Consider the following 17,355-nt stretch of genomic DNA (forward strand, 5'->3'; position numbering starts at 1 on the left):
AAAGGTTATATTGGCCCAGCTACATCTTTTCAGGGGCATGAAAAATCCATACCCCGGAGAGACGTCGTTAAGCTGAGCTAACTCCCCGGTGTAGACAGTCCTAGGGCAACAGAAGCTGTAGGAAGAATTCTTCCATTGACCTAGCTACTGCCTCTTGGGGAGGTGGACAACCTACAGTAGCGGGAGAACCCATCCCATTGCACTGTTAAGTGTCTACATTGAAGCACTACAATGGCATGTCTGCAGCTGTGCCATTGTAATGTTTTAAGTTTAGACACAGCCTACCTCCCAGATTTTCATCAGCAACTGGTCTTTGCTTAGCCATGTAGGGGGTTGAGAGACAGGAGAATGGACACCCAATCCTGGCCTCCCAGAAAGGTATACCATAGTTCACCCTAAAAACAGTCACTGCAGCCTTAGGTTCTGTAATGACTGCTCACAATCCCCTTCTGGGTTTAATTACTATTTTCATTGCACAGTGGGAAAATAATTTTCTGAGCTTCCATAATCAACAGTAACCAGAAATACCCGTCTCATTCATCTTCTGTGCCACTGAGTCCCTTCGCAGGGACTCCGCCTCTTGGAAGTCTGATCATATTGTAGTAGCAAAGGGTCTAGAGAGGTGGCAAGGATCCCGTCCAGTCACCTTTTGGAGTAGAACTTCACTTTATGTGAATTCACTTGTGTGTCCTTGTAACATCATTCAGCATGGTCACTAAATGTACCCTATTGGTTTGCTGAAGAAACGGTTCACAGGACTCTCGTGAAAATGAAGTTGATGAGGCAGATTCTTATCTCAGGTAATAATTTTAAATTAATATAAAGGAAAAAGTCTTCCACTTCATGTGAGAACTTTTCAGTAGGCATTAAAAGCTACTCATTGAAGGCTGGGGAAAATTTGAGACCCTCCCATTTTTCTTTTTGGTTTCAGTCATCTCCATTACCACACTCAACTTCAGAGTGGGTGTATGGCTAGGGAATCGTCTTCTCTGTACAGAGAGGGAAAGATGATGAAGGCAAATCTGAGTCTTTGAGCATTCAAACTCACCCTATTTCATTTGCAAGGCTCTCTTCCTCTAATATATCCTGATCATGCCCTCGCAGAGTAGTCAAATTCTCTCTCAGTAGAACTGTCTCATTATCAGTTAACTAGCGAGGAAACAGATCCACCTTTAAAGCCAAATTCACATCCCAGCACTGACCAGGAATGTCTGAGAGCAGTGAAAAATGAATCTTGCATCTCAGAGGTAGGTAGTGCTGCCAGATAGATTCCTCCCAAGCCCAAATGTCTTTTCATAATCCTGGCCTCCGAGAGTTAGTACTTTGCGCTACCAACTCAACCATCAGGTAGGTTTGGGTCAGCCTTTTTGAAAGAATATTTTTTACTCAAGTATTTAATTTATTTTTAAAAGTTCTTATTAAATGCATATGTTTAACTTTGCTTAAGAATAACTAATACTTTCCCTCCTCAGTGTGTATACAGGAGTACATCTAGGTATATAATATTGTACTTCACCTCGACACTCTGTCCTAGTTAGTGTGCTCTGATATCCAGCACGACACTGGCATATGTAGGATCCTTGGGTATTTATACAGTCTCCACTAATACAAGGATTCTTCTCACATTCATCAACATCTGTAAAATACAGACAGTATATTTTTAGTAAGACATTGTTTGGCAGGTATTCAGGCCTGAGGGCTATTTTATTAGTTTATTTTACATGAGCAAAACATATTGTTTTTAAAAAGAAAAGGAGTACTTGTGGCACCTTAGAGACTAACCAATTTATCTGAGCATTAGTCTCTAAGGTGCCACAAGTACTCCTTTTCTTTTTGCGAATACAGACTAACACAGCTGATACTCTGAAATATTGTTTTTATAAACTCTATTATGCAATACTCAAACATTAAGAATATTTTTTCTCATCAATGTAAGTCTACGTTATGTAGCATTTCATATTCAAAAGTTCTAGGCAGGTACTGGATACTAAGTCAAACAATATTTCCCAGATAAACGTAGCTTCAAATAAACTGAGCAAGCCTCAATGTAAATTTCTGCATTTACATTTTAAAATTACCAGTATTTGGACTAACCTCTAGAATTGCACGTTCTAAATCAGGTTGCTACTCATGGACAAATGCAAAGGGACTCATGTAAACACTGTTATATATGTAGTTATTAGCAGCAGATCTATGCAATCTATACCTTCTGTTATTTACAATAACCTTCACTTTACAGTGAGCTAAAGCCTCCTTATTCATTGCTTATTTGGGTAAAATGCCAAAAAATCAATAGTCAGTGAAGTCACTAGGCATTTTGCTTTAGTAAGGACAAGATCTGAGCCTATTTTTATAAAAGTTACTTTAATCTGTGATTGTAAACTGCATATTTAAGCTGCAGGCAACACTTTAAACTGATTGCGTTTTAACCACAATCAACCACATTATATTTCTAAGAAAAATGTGCTTAATTTTGCATACTTAGAATAATCAGAACTTAATTTATCACAAGGTTTATTTGTTTTTACATGTAATACGCTAGAGGTAAAACTATTATAAATATGCGTTTACATTTGAAATCAAATTAAGTGTTACATCCATTTTAAACACGGAGCCTACTTCTGTTTTTGTTTGTTTGTTTTTTGTTTTGTTTTACTAAGAAATTAATGAAGGTCTTTATATCTTATGGGATCGGAAAACAGTTTCATACAATTATCACTGTCTGATTTATAAAGCACAAGGAAAATCTCATACCAATGCATTCCCCTCTGACATCCAGTTGGAATCCTTTGTTGCACTCACAGCGGTAGCTCCCAGGAGTTGGAATACAGCGCCCATTAAGACAGAGATGTCTGAATAGCTGGCAATAGTCAGTGAAATTAACTGGCAAAACCACTGAAATGAAAAAGTTACAAAAGTAGATTAATAGGTTATAATAATGATTTTCTGTAATACTTTCTCTAATACAACTCATATAGCATTCTCCATTAAAAGTTAACATTTACCTTCCATCACCACATAGATTAGAGAAGAAATTGGACAGCAGTAAGCGTGCAAAAGCAGCGCTATGTCCCAGACAGCACTGTTTGAGAATGGCTGGTAAATGTTGACTTTTTGATGGTGACAGCTATAATCTGCTTTCCCATCTTGCAGGACACAACTTTTAGGGCTAAACCCATGCATAAGGAGGTGTGTGGTATTATATAGGGATGATAAAAAGCCAGCATTAGCCAACAGCTGCGACACAGTAGCACAGTACCTCAAATATCTCCATTTTTATAGCTAGGAATTGGACAGATACTGAGAAGATTACTATGGTAACTATGTGGTATCAGTTGACAAGTGCTTACTGTGGGCTGCATTGGCATTTTGCAAACCAGTCTGAGTAAGGGACAGGATAGGGAATGAATTGACACTCTGAAAGTCCGAGTTCTTTTCCTGCTTCCTCCTTGCACCAGACACACCTAAACCTTCCCCTAGCCTTTTCCTTGGCACAGTTTACTTCTCTCTCCACAGTGGCTCACTTGCATGGGCCAGTTCACTGGATGAGTATGTGAGGCATGGTGAATTGGAGCTCTGGTTCCACCTTCTCCGCAAACCTGTCTGCTTAATCCCCACTCACCTAAGGAACAGTGGAAGTAGCAGCTGGCAGCAGCAGTTGCTCTCCCCCATGCAAGTGTGAGAGATACAGCAATTTCCTGCCATACCCTTGGGAGATCTTACTGCATTCAATTTAAGTATCTTTGGGGTTCATTATATCAATGTACTACCACGGGCTGGGATTTTACGAAACCTCTCAAGTGGGGGAGGATGTGACAGATGTGAGACCTAGGGGTTCAATTAACTATATTGAACAATGTACCTGACAAGAACAGACTTTTGGAATAAAACAAGTTAAGTGGTTTTCCTGGTGAATATCTAGAGGAAGGTGAATGCCAATTCCTTAACCTCCAGTTATACAAAATTCCAGCCTGGGGAGTGGGCCATTGTCTGTTGATCACCTGCTGGATGAGACCAAGATCATAGGCCCAAAGTGTATAAAGGAAGGACTGAACTATTCACTGCTGTTCTGGTTCTGAATGTGAGATGGTTATGAACTTGTAACCACAGGGAAAACCCAGTTGTGGGTTTTGAGGGACCGACACCTACCAGAGCCTAAGGTTGGAGTCAGGGTGACCTGTAGTAAGCTTTATAGCACGTTTGTGGGTTCTTTTATTGTTTTTAATATGTTTTCTCTGTAATGCTTTCAGTCTTAAGAATAAATGTACTTGCTTATAAAGAGCTGTGTGCTAACTTATAGCTGGGCAATTACATTGTTCATAACTTCTGGAGAGAAAGCAAAAAGCAAATGCTGGCTTGCTGGGCAGTCTGGCTTGCTGGGGATATCACAGTGTAGACAGGGAATTGTGTAGCCTGGAAACAGCCTGGTCAGGAAGGAGAGAACCAGGAGAGTCTCTGAGGAGCCAGGATCTTAAAGTGGGTACCAGATCACAGAGGGGGGAAATAGAGGTGCTGCTGCCCTGAACTGTGACAGCAAGGACTTGCAATATGAGTAGCCTGCACAGGGAAGTAAGGGAACTTATTATAATCCTTACTCCCCTGCGCAGACATGTAGTTGGGCTCAAGACTGAGCCTTAAAAATGACAACCAGCACAGCACATAGGCTACAGTAAATATAATGTAGGAGTAAAGATGGTATCTAATTAAGAGGGGATGGTGTTACAGAGAACGCAAGTCTACCACAAGGGTTACAGGGAAAACAAGACATGGTTATCCTGAAACCCAGTCAGTGCACATGCAACCACCCAAAGCAAGCACAAGACAGCAACAACAGGAGTGAGCACACTGCTCCTGAGAAATTCACATTTTAAATGTGATAAAGACCAAGTATCCTGCAGGGAAAGGGCTAATATTTATTCTTACCATGTGGAGGTGGACCGCGTGATGGAGGTGGAAAAACAATGTCTGGCCGCTGTGGTATCACAGGAATCAGAGGAGGATAAACATCAGGAAGGCCTGGAGGAAGATCAGGTCTCCCAGGCGTTAGCCCAGCTACCACACATAACTTGCGATACTCCTCTGAAACATGAATACACAGCACTTCAGTCTGGTGATAGTAAACATGAAATACCCTCCTGGAAAATAGAGACCAAGTGAACTTGTTTCGTAACAGAGGACCTCATTCTGTGAACTGTCCTTCCAGTCCAAAGAAGAATTTAGTACACAGTTCATCAAAACACTGCCAGTAAAGAGAGAACATGTCACTGGAAATCTACATTTAAAAGCCACGAGGGGGCATCAGGGAACCAATCCTATTCTATTTATTTAGTCCCTTTCAGGCAAAACCTCTGCCAAACTCAATGGGAATAAGAACTTTTGGACTGGGCCCCAAATTAACTACCATCCTGAAGTCTTAAAAATTCAGCCTGTCCTGCAGGCTGATGTCATTCCACAGAAAAACACTGAGTTTCTGTTAAAAGAAAAGAAAAGAAACAAAACAAAAAATAAAAACCTTCTTTCCTGTATGTCAAGTGAAATTTTCAGGCTCCAGGGTTGTATTTTTGGCTCTCATTAGCATCTCAAGTTGTAAATCCCTTTATTAGCCCAGAATAAGAAGAGTGAACTTGAAGGCTACATAACTTACATTAACAAAACCTATAATACGTAAAGTGATTTTACATATATTTTCAAGGTATAATATACTAGTATAACTGATGATCACAAGGCCACATTTTCAACTGACCTTTTTAATCAAGCCCACAAAACATGTATGTACAAATAGCCATTAGTGCATGCAGATCTGAAGGCTTTGGGGCAATAATGAAGGGGTTCAGTGAAAATGATGATAAGAGATAAATTAGTCCTAAAAAAATAAAGTAGTATGTATGTACAAAACACTTAACATAGCAAATTATAACCTGTTCCTAAGGACACTGCCAGGCAAGTTAGACTGAATGCTTTAGTCTTCAATCTGACTGTCCAACAGTTTATATGCTGTTCAATATGTTAGAGTAGATTTGTTAAAAATGATATTAACCTAAGATTTTCTTTTCCCTGTCATGATCCACTGCATTTGTCTTGCTTCTCTTGGACAACCAGGCTGCTTTACGTTTCACTGTATTTCCCTTTCCTGCTCTTTAAAGTGTCTTTACCTTTAAAGTCTTTCCTGATATTTTTTATTAGATAAGAGATTTTTGGGTTTTATTTTTTTATTTAAACTTGTAGGATTTGTTTTAACTTTCTTTTTCACTCCTCATTCAGAAAATGTGTTGAATCTGCTTTCACTTAGTCTAACGGCTATAAAAATAACCTTTGCGTTAGACATTCAGAAGGAATAGTGTGTGTGTGAGAAAAAGGCAGACATACAGAGATTTAAATACCTGTTAATGACCAAGTGTAACTTTAGAAGAGGAGAGGTGACCAGGGGAAGTATCCAGACAGTGGAGATACAGGAGAGCAACACTGACTGCCCACTGGAATACTAGATAGCTTATCGTCACTGGGGCATAAGAGTGTCTATACTGGAAACCCAGAGAGACTTCGTTCCCCTGGGAAATACAGATTGTGAGCCCAACTTTCAAACATGGACATCTAAACTGCAACTCCCAATCCCTTATTGGTGTGCTCAAATCAGCAAACAGTTGCTGTAATCCCCTTTTTAAACACCTACATTTGAGCACCCTAATTTAAGTGCCCACTTTAGAAAATTTGCCTTTGTGAGCCAACAGGGAACTTCTTTGATGCTGTGCGTGACTAGACAGATTGTTAGTATTGGATCACAGTATTGTTGAAATTTATCACAGTTAGCGGGAATCTAGTTACATGACAACACCAATGATAGAAAACCTATATGTAAGTAATTAACCAATTTCTGAGAGAGGAAATACTGTATTTTAAAGTCTGGTGGTTTATCAGCAAAGTAGCTGAGTGTAACATATTCTTGGACAAGCCCCTCTCCACTAGAACAAATCACAGTACCCCTGTTAGCAATCTACCCAATTGAGCCAAGAAACAATACTAGGAAGTGTTTAGGTGAGAAGTGGACCTACTAGGCTGAAGACTTTAGATACCAATTTAAAAGTATTTATAGTTTTAATGGTGAATCCTGCCCTTCAGTATAAACAATTATTGCTGTGGTATGCAGCAGAATACAGAGCAGGCCTTTTTTATTGGAACTTTAATCTCCATGTATAATTGCCAGCAATAAACAGCCTATTTTATAGTAACAGCTGTAAGAGGGTCTGCTGCCCACATTGAAAAAGCAACTGCCTGGTTATGCAACCAGTGCTCTACTTTGTATTACATTAAATTTCCATATCAGAGTTGGAGAGACTTGGCCTCACCAATGTCATTCATGGACAGCCCTAAAATTCCTAGATTTGGGCTCACTCTTAGGACGTATTTAGAAATCAGTGAGCCTGTAATACTACTGATGATAATGCTGTGTGTAAAAAGAAAAGGAGTACTTGTGGCACCTTAGAGACTAACCAATTTATTTGAGCATGAGCTTTCGTGAGTTACAGCTCACTTCATCGGATGCATACTGTGGAAAGTGTAGAAGATCTTTTTATATACACACAAAGCATGAAAAAATACCTCCTCCCACCCCACTCTCCTGCTGGTAATAGCTTATGTGTGCATATCTAGCCTCTCTCACCAGAGGGGTTGAAAGAAGTTTAAAAAGGAAAGTATAAATTACTAATTCCATTTTAGGCTAGGTCTACATTATGGCTGCATGTACGGTACAGACACTTGACAAGCCCCTGGTGTGTATAAATAGCCATGTAGAAGGTGAGACACTGCTTAGGCAAGTAGAGACACGCTAGAATCTTAGAGTACATACCCTGCATGGCTCTCTACACATGACATGCTACATGCTTCCCACATCCACACTGCTGGTTTTAGTGTCCCGAAGCCTCCCTCATGCCAGAGCCTTTCCCCACCACAGTGAAAGACTCTGACAGTGGGGAAAGGCTCTGGCATGGTAGAGGTAACTAGGAAAGGCTCCTGGAGAATTTCTCTGCTGCCTCCCCCCTGCCAGAGCCTTTCACTGCCATGTGCAGCTACACACCGCAGCGTGGATGCTGCCTAATTTTCACTGTGGCATTTAGCTACATTGTACCCCACATGCTGTTACTCTGTCTTTAAGGCCTTTTCTGGTAAGAGAAGCAGAGAGAAGTTAAAAAACTTGCCCAACGCAGCATGAGCTGTCAAGACTTAGCACAGGTGTGAGAGTCAGGAAGTCGTAAGTTCTCAATTCTGCTCTGCCATTGACTTACTATGTGGTCTTAGGCAAATCACTTTTCTGCCTCAGTTTCTTTAGCTGTTAAATGGGAATAATCAGGAGTTGTGTAAGGGAAAGTGGGCAGTGTGTTAAAAGCAGAGGGGAGCTCCCACTCCTCCCCCCTGTCTTGGGAAAAAGCACTCTCCTAAAGCTCCCCATCCTATTTTAAGCTACTTTAGCCAGGGGATAATACTACTTCCTTATTACTTGTCTAGTATTCTAATCGTTGTCTGTACACTGCTTCAAATATGTAAAGTATTATATGAATTTGAAGTTTGATCATTCAAGTCACTCAATAAGACAGTGACAGAGCCAGGAACAGAACCCAGGTTCTGACCTTAGAACACTGCTCTCACCACTAGATCATGCTGCCTCACTCAACTAATTAAAAAATAGGGATTGTAAACCCTCCCCCATCCTGTGAACCAAACCTGCATTTTTTCATATTTACACTGCTTTACAGAAAGAGACCACTCCACCTCCTCTCTAGCCTCCTCCCTCTCCCTAGCTCCTGATCTAGTGTGAGCTCCCTCCCTGTAATCTTCCTCAAGTCTCTTGCACTCTTCTTTCCTGTGACTTTCCAGAAGGCCTTCAGTCCACCTTCTCTCCTAAACACCCTTCAGCAGACCCATCCTCTGGCCCTTTCCACTCGGTTTCACAATCCACTTGTGCTAATACTCTGTTGGGCCCCAGCCAGCTCTGACTCCATATGTCATGTTCCTTCGGACACTCAATGCAATGTAGGGCAAACAACTGCAGAGCGCATGAATTCAGTGACAGTCAGGACTGGCCATGAGGAATCACATGGTTTAACCCTCAGTGGTTGCAGCCCTCAGAGAAAAGGGGCCAATCAGAAGATTGAGAGACAGGACAAAGGGAGATAAAGACTATTGGAAGGTCATGGTGCGAGGAGAGATGGGAAGGAACTAGAGCCTTCTACAGGATTATGGAGGAAGTAGCCTGTGCCTATTGGCAGGATTTTTGAGAAGGATGCCTAAAAATTAGGTTAAGACTGAACATCCAGTCCTTTATCACAAGCCATAATCCTTTTCATAGATTTCAGCTAAGTCTACACTGCAAACATTACTCACAAAACAGGATAACTGAACAGGAAAGTGCTAAACCATTATTGTAAGAATACAAAATGATCCATACCAGTAGCTCGGATGGGGCACATTTCAGGGGCACTTGTTGCCCCAGGAGACCAGCATCGTCCGGTGTCACAGCAGCATTGCATTTTAGTTAAAACCTGGGGTAGCTGATTGCCACAACGGCCATTGGTCAGAGAAGAGAAACAGTATCCAGGACGTACATCTAACAGGGGAAAAGAAATACACATGGAAATATCAGCCCGATAAAAAAGGCATCTTTCATTTACAAATCCAATGCCTATTGCTCCGAATGCTGCCTTGACAGCAAATGTATTGGTTTGCTTGGTTGAGTAGAATTGATTCAGTATCAACATTATTAATTTTAAAAAGTTGAAAGCAAAACAAGAAATTGGGTGATTTTTTAAAACCCAAAACCCAGCACAACTTTCTCAAGTGTCGCCAACTCTCAGGATTTTTATTGTGAGTCTCAATACATTTGGAGTTTTCTTTAAAGCCCCTGAAGTCAGGTGATTACATGAAAAATCTCAGCTTTCATTTTAAAAAACCCTAATTATCTAGCCCTAATGGTTGCAGAGTAAAGCTTGAAAATGTGAACCATAAGGACTCAAAATCCAGCAAGCAAATAAAAAGAACCCCAAAGGGATTGTTTTCAAAATCTCATGATTTTAAGCCAACTCGTGATATTTGGGGCCTGGTTCACGATTTGTGAATGAGGATGGCAATAGAGAGAGATTCCCAAACCTTTTGTGTCAGCTTGGACCCACTTCTCAGCCATCAAACCACTGGTAGATTTATAGTTTCACTTCAAACCAGGTGGAGTGCCATGATTTTTAATGAGACTTTGCTGTGAGTTCTTAGACTCATGGAAACCTGAAAGCTAAACTGCAGTTCAGAGGTGCAAACCCTACAGGAAGTAAAATCAAAGAAAATGTGATGTGGAAAAAAACTCTTCAGCTAAGAGTCCCATGCTGTAATAAAATAATCAATGTAGAAAAGGAGAAAGAAGAAAAAGTTTATTCAATATTTAATGCTTCAGCACCTTCAAGGAAAAGCCCTAGGGTGCTATAACTGTTAACATTATTACAGGCAGCATGAAATCATTATTGTTTCAGCTTTAATGTAAAGGCTGTAGATGTACATTAACAAACAAACTACAGCTCCCACAGCCACACAGTAATTAATTTTTCATTAGTCCTGGCTTTTGAAGCTGAAGTGCACGCTGACTGAAATTACATATAGATGGCAGAGCAAGAAATTACAATTCAGTTGCAACAGGTGCCAAATTGTTTATGGAGATGTGTTAGCTTCATATCTAAAATGGGCTCGCACGTGCTCTACAAACAACAGCTTGTACCCAGATTTCACCATCTCAGCTCTAGCGACAGTTTACAAACATCTCCTATCTGAGGAGGGAAAAGAAAAACACCGGAACACCTTTTCAAAGTCTATGATACAATCTGCAGCCTTGAAGAATTCTTTTACAGTGTGTAACATCACGTCAGCATAATTCAACTTAAAACAAGCTGTAGCATGATTTGATGTTGCATGATAAACCAGACTGATTTTAAAGCAGAAGAATGTTCACTGTCAAAATGTAGAAGAAAAACATGGATGTAATCTTATATCAGCATGCAACATTCCTGAAAGAAAGCGTTTCAGTTATCCAGGATGTGACAGATTCTGCTGTCCAGCATCTTAGTTATCCAGAGCTTAGCAGATGAGATACTACAGTTTGTATAAAAATTCAACGACATTTCTTATTATTTTGAGGGAACTGATGATATTCAATGATCTGATGAGAGAGTCTGTAAAATGGTTTTGACTTTCATTAGCTGGAATCCTAAACAAAGATATTAGCGGTACTACAGCCAATGGAGGCAGTGAGCCATTGCTTCAAGTTTTAGAACTAATTCAATTCAAATCACAGAATCATGAAAATATGAGATAGAGAAGACTTATTAGATCATCTAGCCTATGGGTTCTCGATTTTTTTTCATCCACAACCCAAAAATTATCCCATGATATACCATGTTAAAATGAATCTCAAACTGGGCCAATACAAATGAAACATCTATGTATTGTTCTCCATGCTACATTAATTTCTTTGTTAGGTTTCATTCTGACTGCAGAATTATGAGGCTAGGGGGAAGTGTTGGAAGGATGACAGGGTGAGGATAGAAGTGGTTCTAATCCCTGCTCCTTAATCCAGGGATCTTTATTTGTAGACCCAGAAGCTCCCTCCATGTCCCCGTTAACTAACGCTTATCTAACACTTTTTACTTGAGGACAGACATATTGTAACTGAATCAAGACTAGATAGTCTGCCTAGCTCTAATGCAGATTTTGGCTATATCCTTGTTAATACTGCAAATGCACAGCTTGCAAATTAAGACATAAATCTAAACTACTTGCAGATAATTAAGAGTGCTTCACATTTAGCACATTTTTCCTTCGACATGATGCGAATATCAATGATGGCTCACGGCCTGGTATATCATTTACATTGCTTCTTGTCATCACTTCAATACCCAATTGTTAAACTAAACTACTTCAGCCTGGAAATAGAGGGAGGGAGCGGAAAGTATGGTTGAAAATCTGTAGGAATCTAATGACAGGTTTCAGAGTAACAGCCGTGTTAGTCTGTATTCGCAAAAAGAAAAGGAGTACTTGTGGCACCTTAGAGACTAACCAATTTATTTGAGCATGAGCTTTCGTGAGCTACAGCTCACTTCATCGGATGCATACCATGGAAACTGCAGCAGACTTTATATACACACAGAGAATATGAAACAATCCCTTCTCCCAGCCCACTGTCCTGCTGGTAATAGCTTATCAGTTTGGATGAGCTATTACCAGCAGGAGAGTGAGTTTGTGTGTGTGGTTTTTGGGAGGAGGGTGAGGGAGTGAGAGAACCTGGATTTGTGCAGGAAATGGCCCAACTTGATTATCATGCACATTGTGTAAAGAGTTGTCACTTTGGATGGGCTATCACCAGCAGGAGAGTGAATTTGTGTGGGGGGGTGGAGGGTGAGAAAACCTGGATTTGTGCTGGAAATGGCCCAACCTGATGATCACTTTAGATAAGCTATTACCAGCAGGACAGTGGGCTGGGAGGAGGTATTGTTTCATATTCTCTGTGTGTATATAAAGTCTGCTGCAGTTTCCACGGTATGCATCCGATGAAGTGAGCTGTAGCTCACGAAAGCTCATGCTCAAATAAATTGGTTAGTCTCTAAGGTGCCACAAGTACTCCTTTTCTTTTTTAGGAATCTAATGTGAGTGATGGCATCAGACAATCTTGATTGCACAGTATCTATAGAACAGCAGAATCTGCACTACAGTAGTGAGTTAAATTCAGAATATTAACAACTAGCATTATAGTGGAGGGAAAATGCACATCTTATATAATCTCTATAGCAGTCTGCATTGCTTTATGTAAACAAACATCCAATATATATAATAACTAGTGAGCAGCACAGTCCTTAAGGAGCTACTTGTCCAAAGCAAGAAAAGCAATGACCAGGTGCATTCTGTACCCTCTGAATACCATCTAACTACACACACAAATACTGTGTCTGATAGTGGAAGAGATACTGTTAAAGGAAATGCATTTCTGAACATATACAAAAAAGTATAATGGCAACCTTCACAATGAATCATGTCCTAAACTAATGTCTTTCCAGATTTCTAGGGAAAAGCACTTTTTGCTGGGAAAATTACTCTCCCTTCATACTTTCCTTTCAAGAGTTATTTTTCTGCTCTGTCCTTTACCAAATGATCTCTTCTGAAAGGCGCTCATATGGGGAGACTGTTATTCCGCCTGGTTTTCAGAGTCCTTTTGCATTTTAAATAAACCAGCCAAAACCATGGAAATTTAATTTTCATTTAATTTGAAAATGACTATGAAGGCTCTGGGTTTCAGGACTGAATAGAGAACAACATACTTGCAATAAGTTTAAAGGAAAGACAAGAAATAATGGTGCATCCTAAAATACCTGACCCAGCGGATCTTATTCTAGACTGGGGATATCATCAGTCACCAAGTATCAAGGAGCAGGCAGACTATATCCTTCCCAGAAATAGTGTTACTCCAGTGCATTGTACTTTGGAGACCATGACATCAAAGTGTCAGTCAGTGAGTTATGGCAACCCCCGATACCTTGTCTGGAAGCACAGTAGCAACCTCAGGGATACTGCTTTGGGACATTATGTGATGCAGCATGACAGAAAGACTGCTTTGGAGGGTCATATCCATTCCGTCACATTCAAAGTAAGACAACAGCACCTCCACACTATCAATGTCACAAAATCACACTACTGCATGTATTTTAAAGATAGCAGCCACCAGCCAGGCTGATTAAAGAAAATAATGTGTAATGACTCTAATGAAAAACATTTGAATAAAACCTATAAAGACTGTGACTGGCAATGTTTCAAATTTCTATGTCTATGATTTTATTTCTTGGGGTTGTTTTTTTTAAAAATAACCATGCAGTGTACCACAGGCTACAACAAAGATTAATGTGGGAGAATAGGAAAATAAGGGGAACCCTGTAAAATAACTTCAGCTCATTTTAATGCAACAAACTTTTTTTAACAACATTATAGAGAAACCCTGAATAAGAAGAAGAGAAGGGGAAAGATCACAACAAAAGGAGAGAGGAAAAGGGGCAGACTACAGTTAAAAACTGTATATCGCCACCCATCTTTGTAAGCTAAAAATATCAAATCATTTCAGAAAGGGAGTAGCCACATGAACATTGTGTTAAATTGCAAGAGTATCATTAGCTACAACAGCAAAAAGAAAAATAGAAAACTAACCTCTGATGACAGCTGTGGGCACTTTCTTTCAAGAGGGATTTCAAGAGAGTGCCTATGGTTATTAAATATATTTTGTACGCTATTATCTACTTTTATGGATATATGCATGTCAATTGCATCTACTACTCTAACACTTATGATTTTATACTCACCTATACATCTTGTGCCATCAGGAGCTGTATAAAAACCAGGTGGACATTTGCAAAAGTAGCTGCTAACAGTATTAGAACACTCTCCTCCATCACAGATTCCAGGAATAGTGCTGCATTCATCAATATCTGCAATAAAAAGAGAGATCTGATCAGCTTAATTATCAAGATTCCAGCATTAAAATATTTATCATTATTGTTATTTAAGGTCAAATTCTTCTACTACAATGGAGTTACGCCAGCAATGTTTAAAATATGGTACCGACAGGTGGCCCTAAAATGGGAGCAGAGCCTTATTTTGTTAGGCATCATATAAATACATATGAAATACAGTCTTAGCCCTGAAATACTTTGAATCTAAGGAAATACCATATTTTCTAAATTCCAGAAGCACAGAGAGTACAGTTCACTGTTTAATAATGATGGATGCAACCCTGAAACTTGATTTAAAACTGTCGAGGGAACCTACTGAATGCAGACAAAATGCAACATCCCACATTTAAATTTAGCTAGTGCACAGGAGTTAGCAGTCTAATTTTAAGAAAACTGCCATTAGATCCACAAGTGGTCCGGAGCGCCGTTTTATGTCTCATGGTAATTCCAGTAACACTACTAATTCAACTCTGGGCACTAGTTCAGCTCTGACACAAAAGGGAAGTGTACCACTTACTGAATCACCAACACCACTTCCTACCATGCCTAGGTTTTTCTTGGAAGCCTCAAGTATTGACCAGACAGACCCAATTTAACTAATAAGCTCTGTCAGCATGACAGCACAAGGCAGTCAATGAACATCAACCTTCCTGCATCTTCCATCTTCAAATGCTAAACAAAAGGATCATGCAATGGATGCAACCTATACTCTTTTTTACCAGCATACAATATTTGTCTGAAATAAAGGTTTTCATGTGCTGTAGATTTCTAGACATAAATTGAAGTATATAGGACAACACAGATGGCAGAAAGCAGATCACATCCATGAACGTCTTATACATTGATCATCACTTTTAAACAAAAGGATCATGCAATGGATGCAACCTTTAAGAGATTTATTGCCCAAAATCTTCAAGTGACAAATCATTTACAGGAAGTTCTTCACTGTCAGCATAAAAAAAATGACAGCACATGCCTCCGTATACCTGATCATATCTACTGACACTGATAACAGAGTCTGTAATGCTGAAGGTTCTATTCCTTCCACAGCAAGGGGCTTATGTGACCTGCAGTGGCATGTCAATATCAACCTATACCAACCTCCATTGTTCATCAATTACTGGTGGTAATCAGCCTATAGTACTTTGTCATCCCTTTATTTTTCAGTGGCTGTTTCCAGTCTGCAGCTGGTACCACTTAGCACTCTAGGGAGCTCAAGCACACAGGAACTGAAAGACAGACAACTGTTTCCATCATCTGCCATATAAGTGCCTAAAATCAGAACACGTAACTATCAGCAAACAGGAAGAAAGAGTTCTGGCAGCTAAAAAGACAGACTGCATTCTAGAAGATGCTCTGGAAACCAATAACAACCACCTGTCTAAGTGTCTGTAACATCAACATGCAGCCCTCAATGTGATGAGAAACTAATGGCACCAAAGGCCCAAATGAATCAAAAAGGTTTGGAAAATAAGTGAATATAACAGGGGGTCAAATTCAAATCAAGTAGCTGAAGAAACTTAACCCCAACTTATTAACAGGAAGGAACAGTCCCTCTTATGGGCAGCAAAGGAAAACAAGGGATAATGTCCTTGTCATCTGTATGTCTGATTGTGTGGAACATGGCAAAGACTTTATTGCACCTTTCATCCAGAGATATACAAAACGATAGACCAATTTTATACATGTGTATGTAGGAATTGCTTCTTCCTTCAATGAAATATTTGAGATGAAATATAGCAGCTGGTTAACAGCTACACCACACAACAAGTTAGGGCACACTGTGCAGACTATTTTATGTATTAAAAATTATTTGATGGAAGTTTGGCCACAATAGCTGGGCTAATACCTTTACTAATTCCCATGGGCTCTTTAATGAGCACAAATAGCGAGGACCTCAGTTTCACATCTCATTGGAGGTGTCAAGGCAAGAAAAAAAATAAATGTTATTAATTTGTCTTCCTACCATTATCAGCCTGAAGAATCAGGTGCTTTAAACCATCCTATCGTGAGATCTGCTTATTCTGCTAGGAGAGTACAGACCATCTAAGAGTATACAGAGATTGATTCATTCTAAAACCCTCATGTCCATCAAAAATGCATTCTTCTGAACATCTCAGTGAGCTGTTATGATGTCATTTGTGTGGGCCACATTCCACACATGGGTGTATGGGAGAGGTGTAACTTCTTGGTCAGTGCTACTTAAAGGGCGTTGTCAAAGCCTGGAGTCTGAGCTCCCTGGGAGCAGTGCTGAGAGACTTTTGGCTTCTGCACCAGGACTATACTTCACAGGAGTCCCAAAAATCTCAGAAACAAAAAAATGTGGAAATTGAATTTTGGTCTGAATAAAGCACTTAATTAACAGAGAAAAATGTAGTTGTAAATGGATCAGATTCAAGTATCTTCTGACTCAAGTTCACCACTGCTTAAAGTCAGTGTTGCCACTGTTTATATAGATTCTGACCTTTTTAAAAGCAAAATCACCACTCTTTATTTTAGGCTGAGCCTAACCCAAACAGCATTTCACTGTTTATTTTACTGTTGATATTAATATAAATAACAGTGTCATTGTTAAGCACATGAGTTTTATAAAGGTAAGTATGTTTGAGGTACTTGTAGACATAAAGGTCACTGCAAAAAGAAAAGAATAACCCACCATCACCACCACCGGAAAAAAAAAACTTGGCTTAGCATTCGTGAAACTGAAATGAAGATGATGGCATGAATCAGTGAAACAATCGAATATTTAATGTTCTAAATCTAATCTTCCATCGCCTGTGCTGGTAAATAGCATCATAGCTAAAAGGCTTTTGGCTTTCCAACTAGGGCTGTTGTT

The 17,355-nt window shown here is 39.7% G+C and overlaps 1 protein-coding gene and 1 long non-coding RNA gene across 9 annotated transcripts in view; one reads left to right on the top strand and one right to left on the bottom strand.

Moving 5' to 3' along the window:
• Positions 1-17,355, bottom strand: part of FBN1 (fibrillin 1) — a 217,648-nt gene that overhangs the window by 109,318 nt on the left and 90,975 nt on the right. For all 7 annotated transcript variants that reach the window (XM_048867767.2, XM_048867769.2, XM_048867766.2 and 4 more), the window contains exons 9-13: positions 14,370-14,495; positions 9,440-9,598; positions 4,924-5,079; positions 2,755-2,895; positions 1,517-1,636 (exon numbers count right to left, since the gene is read on the bottom strand). In XM_048867767.2, coding sequence (XP_048723724.1) covers positions 1,517-1,636; positions 2,755-2,895; positions 4,924-5,079; positions 9,440-9,598; positions 14,370-14,495 — 702 coding nt within the window. The remainder of the gene's footprint in view (positions 1-1,516; positions 1,637-2,754; positions 2,896-4,923; positions 5,080-9,439; positions 9,599-14,369; positions 14,496-17,355) is intronic.
• LOC142073398 (uncharacterized) overlaps positions 1-17,355 on the top strand; it is a 54,616-nt gene that overhangs the window by 4,031 nt on the left and 33,230 nt on the right. The gene's annotated exons all lie outside the window — the stretch shown is intronic.

This window comes from Caretta caretta, chromosome 10, assembly GCF_965140235.1.
Source record: "Caretta caretta isolate rCarCar2 chromosome 10, rCarCar1.hap1, whole genome shotgun sequence".
Classification (NCBI taxonomy): Eukaryota; Metazoa; Chordata; order Testudines; family Cheloniidae; genus Caretta; species Caretta caretta.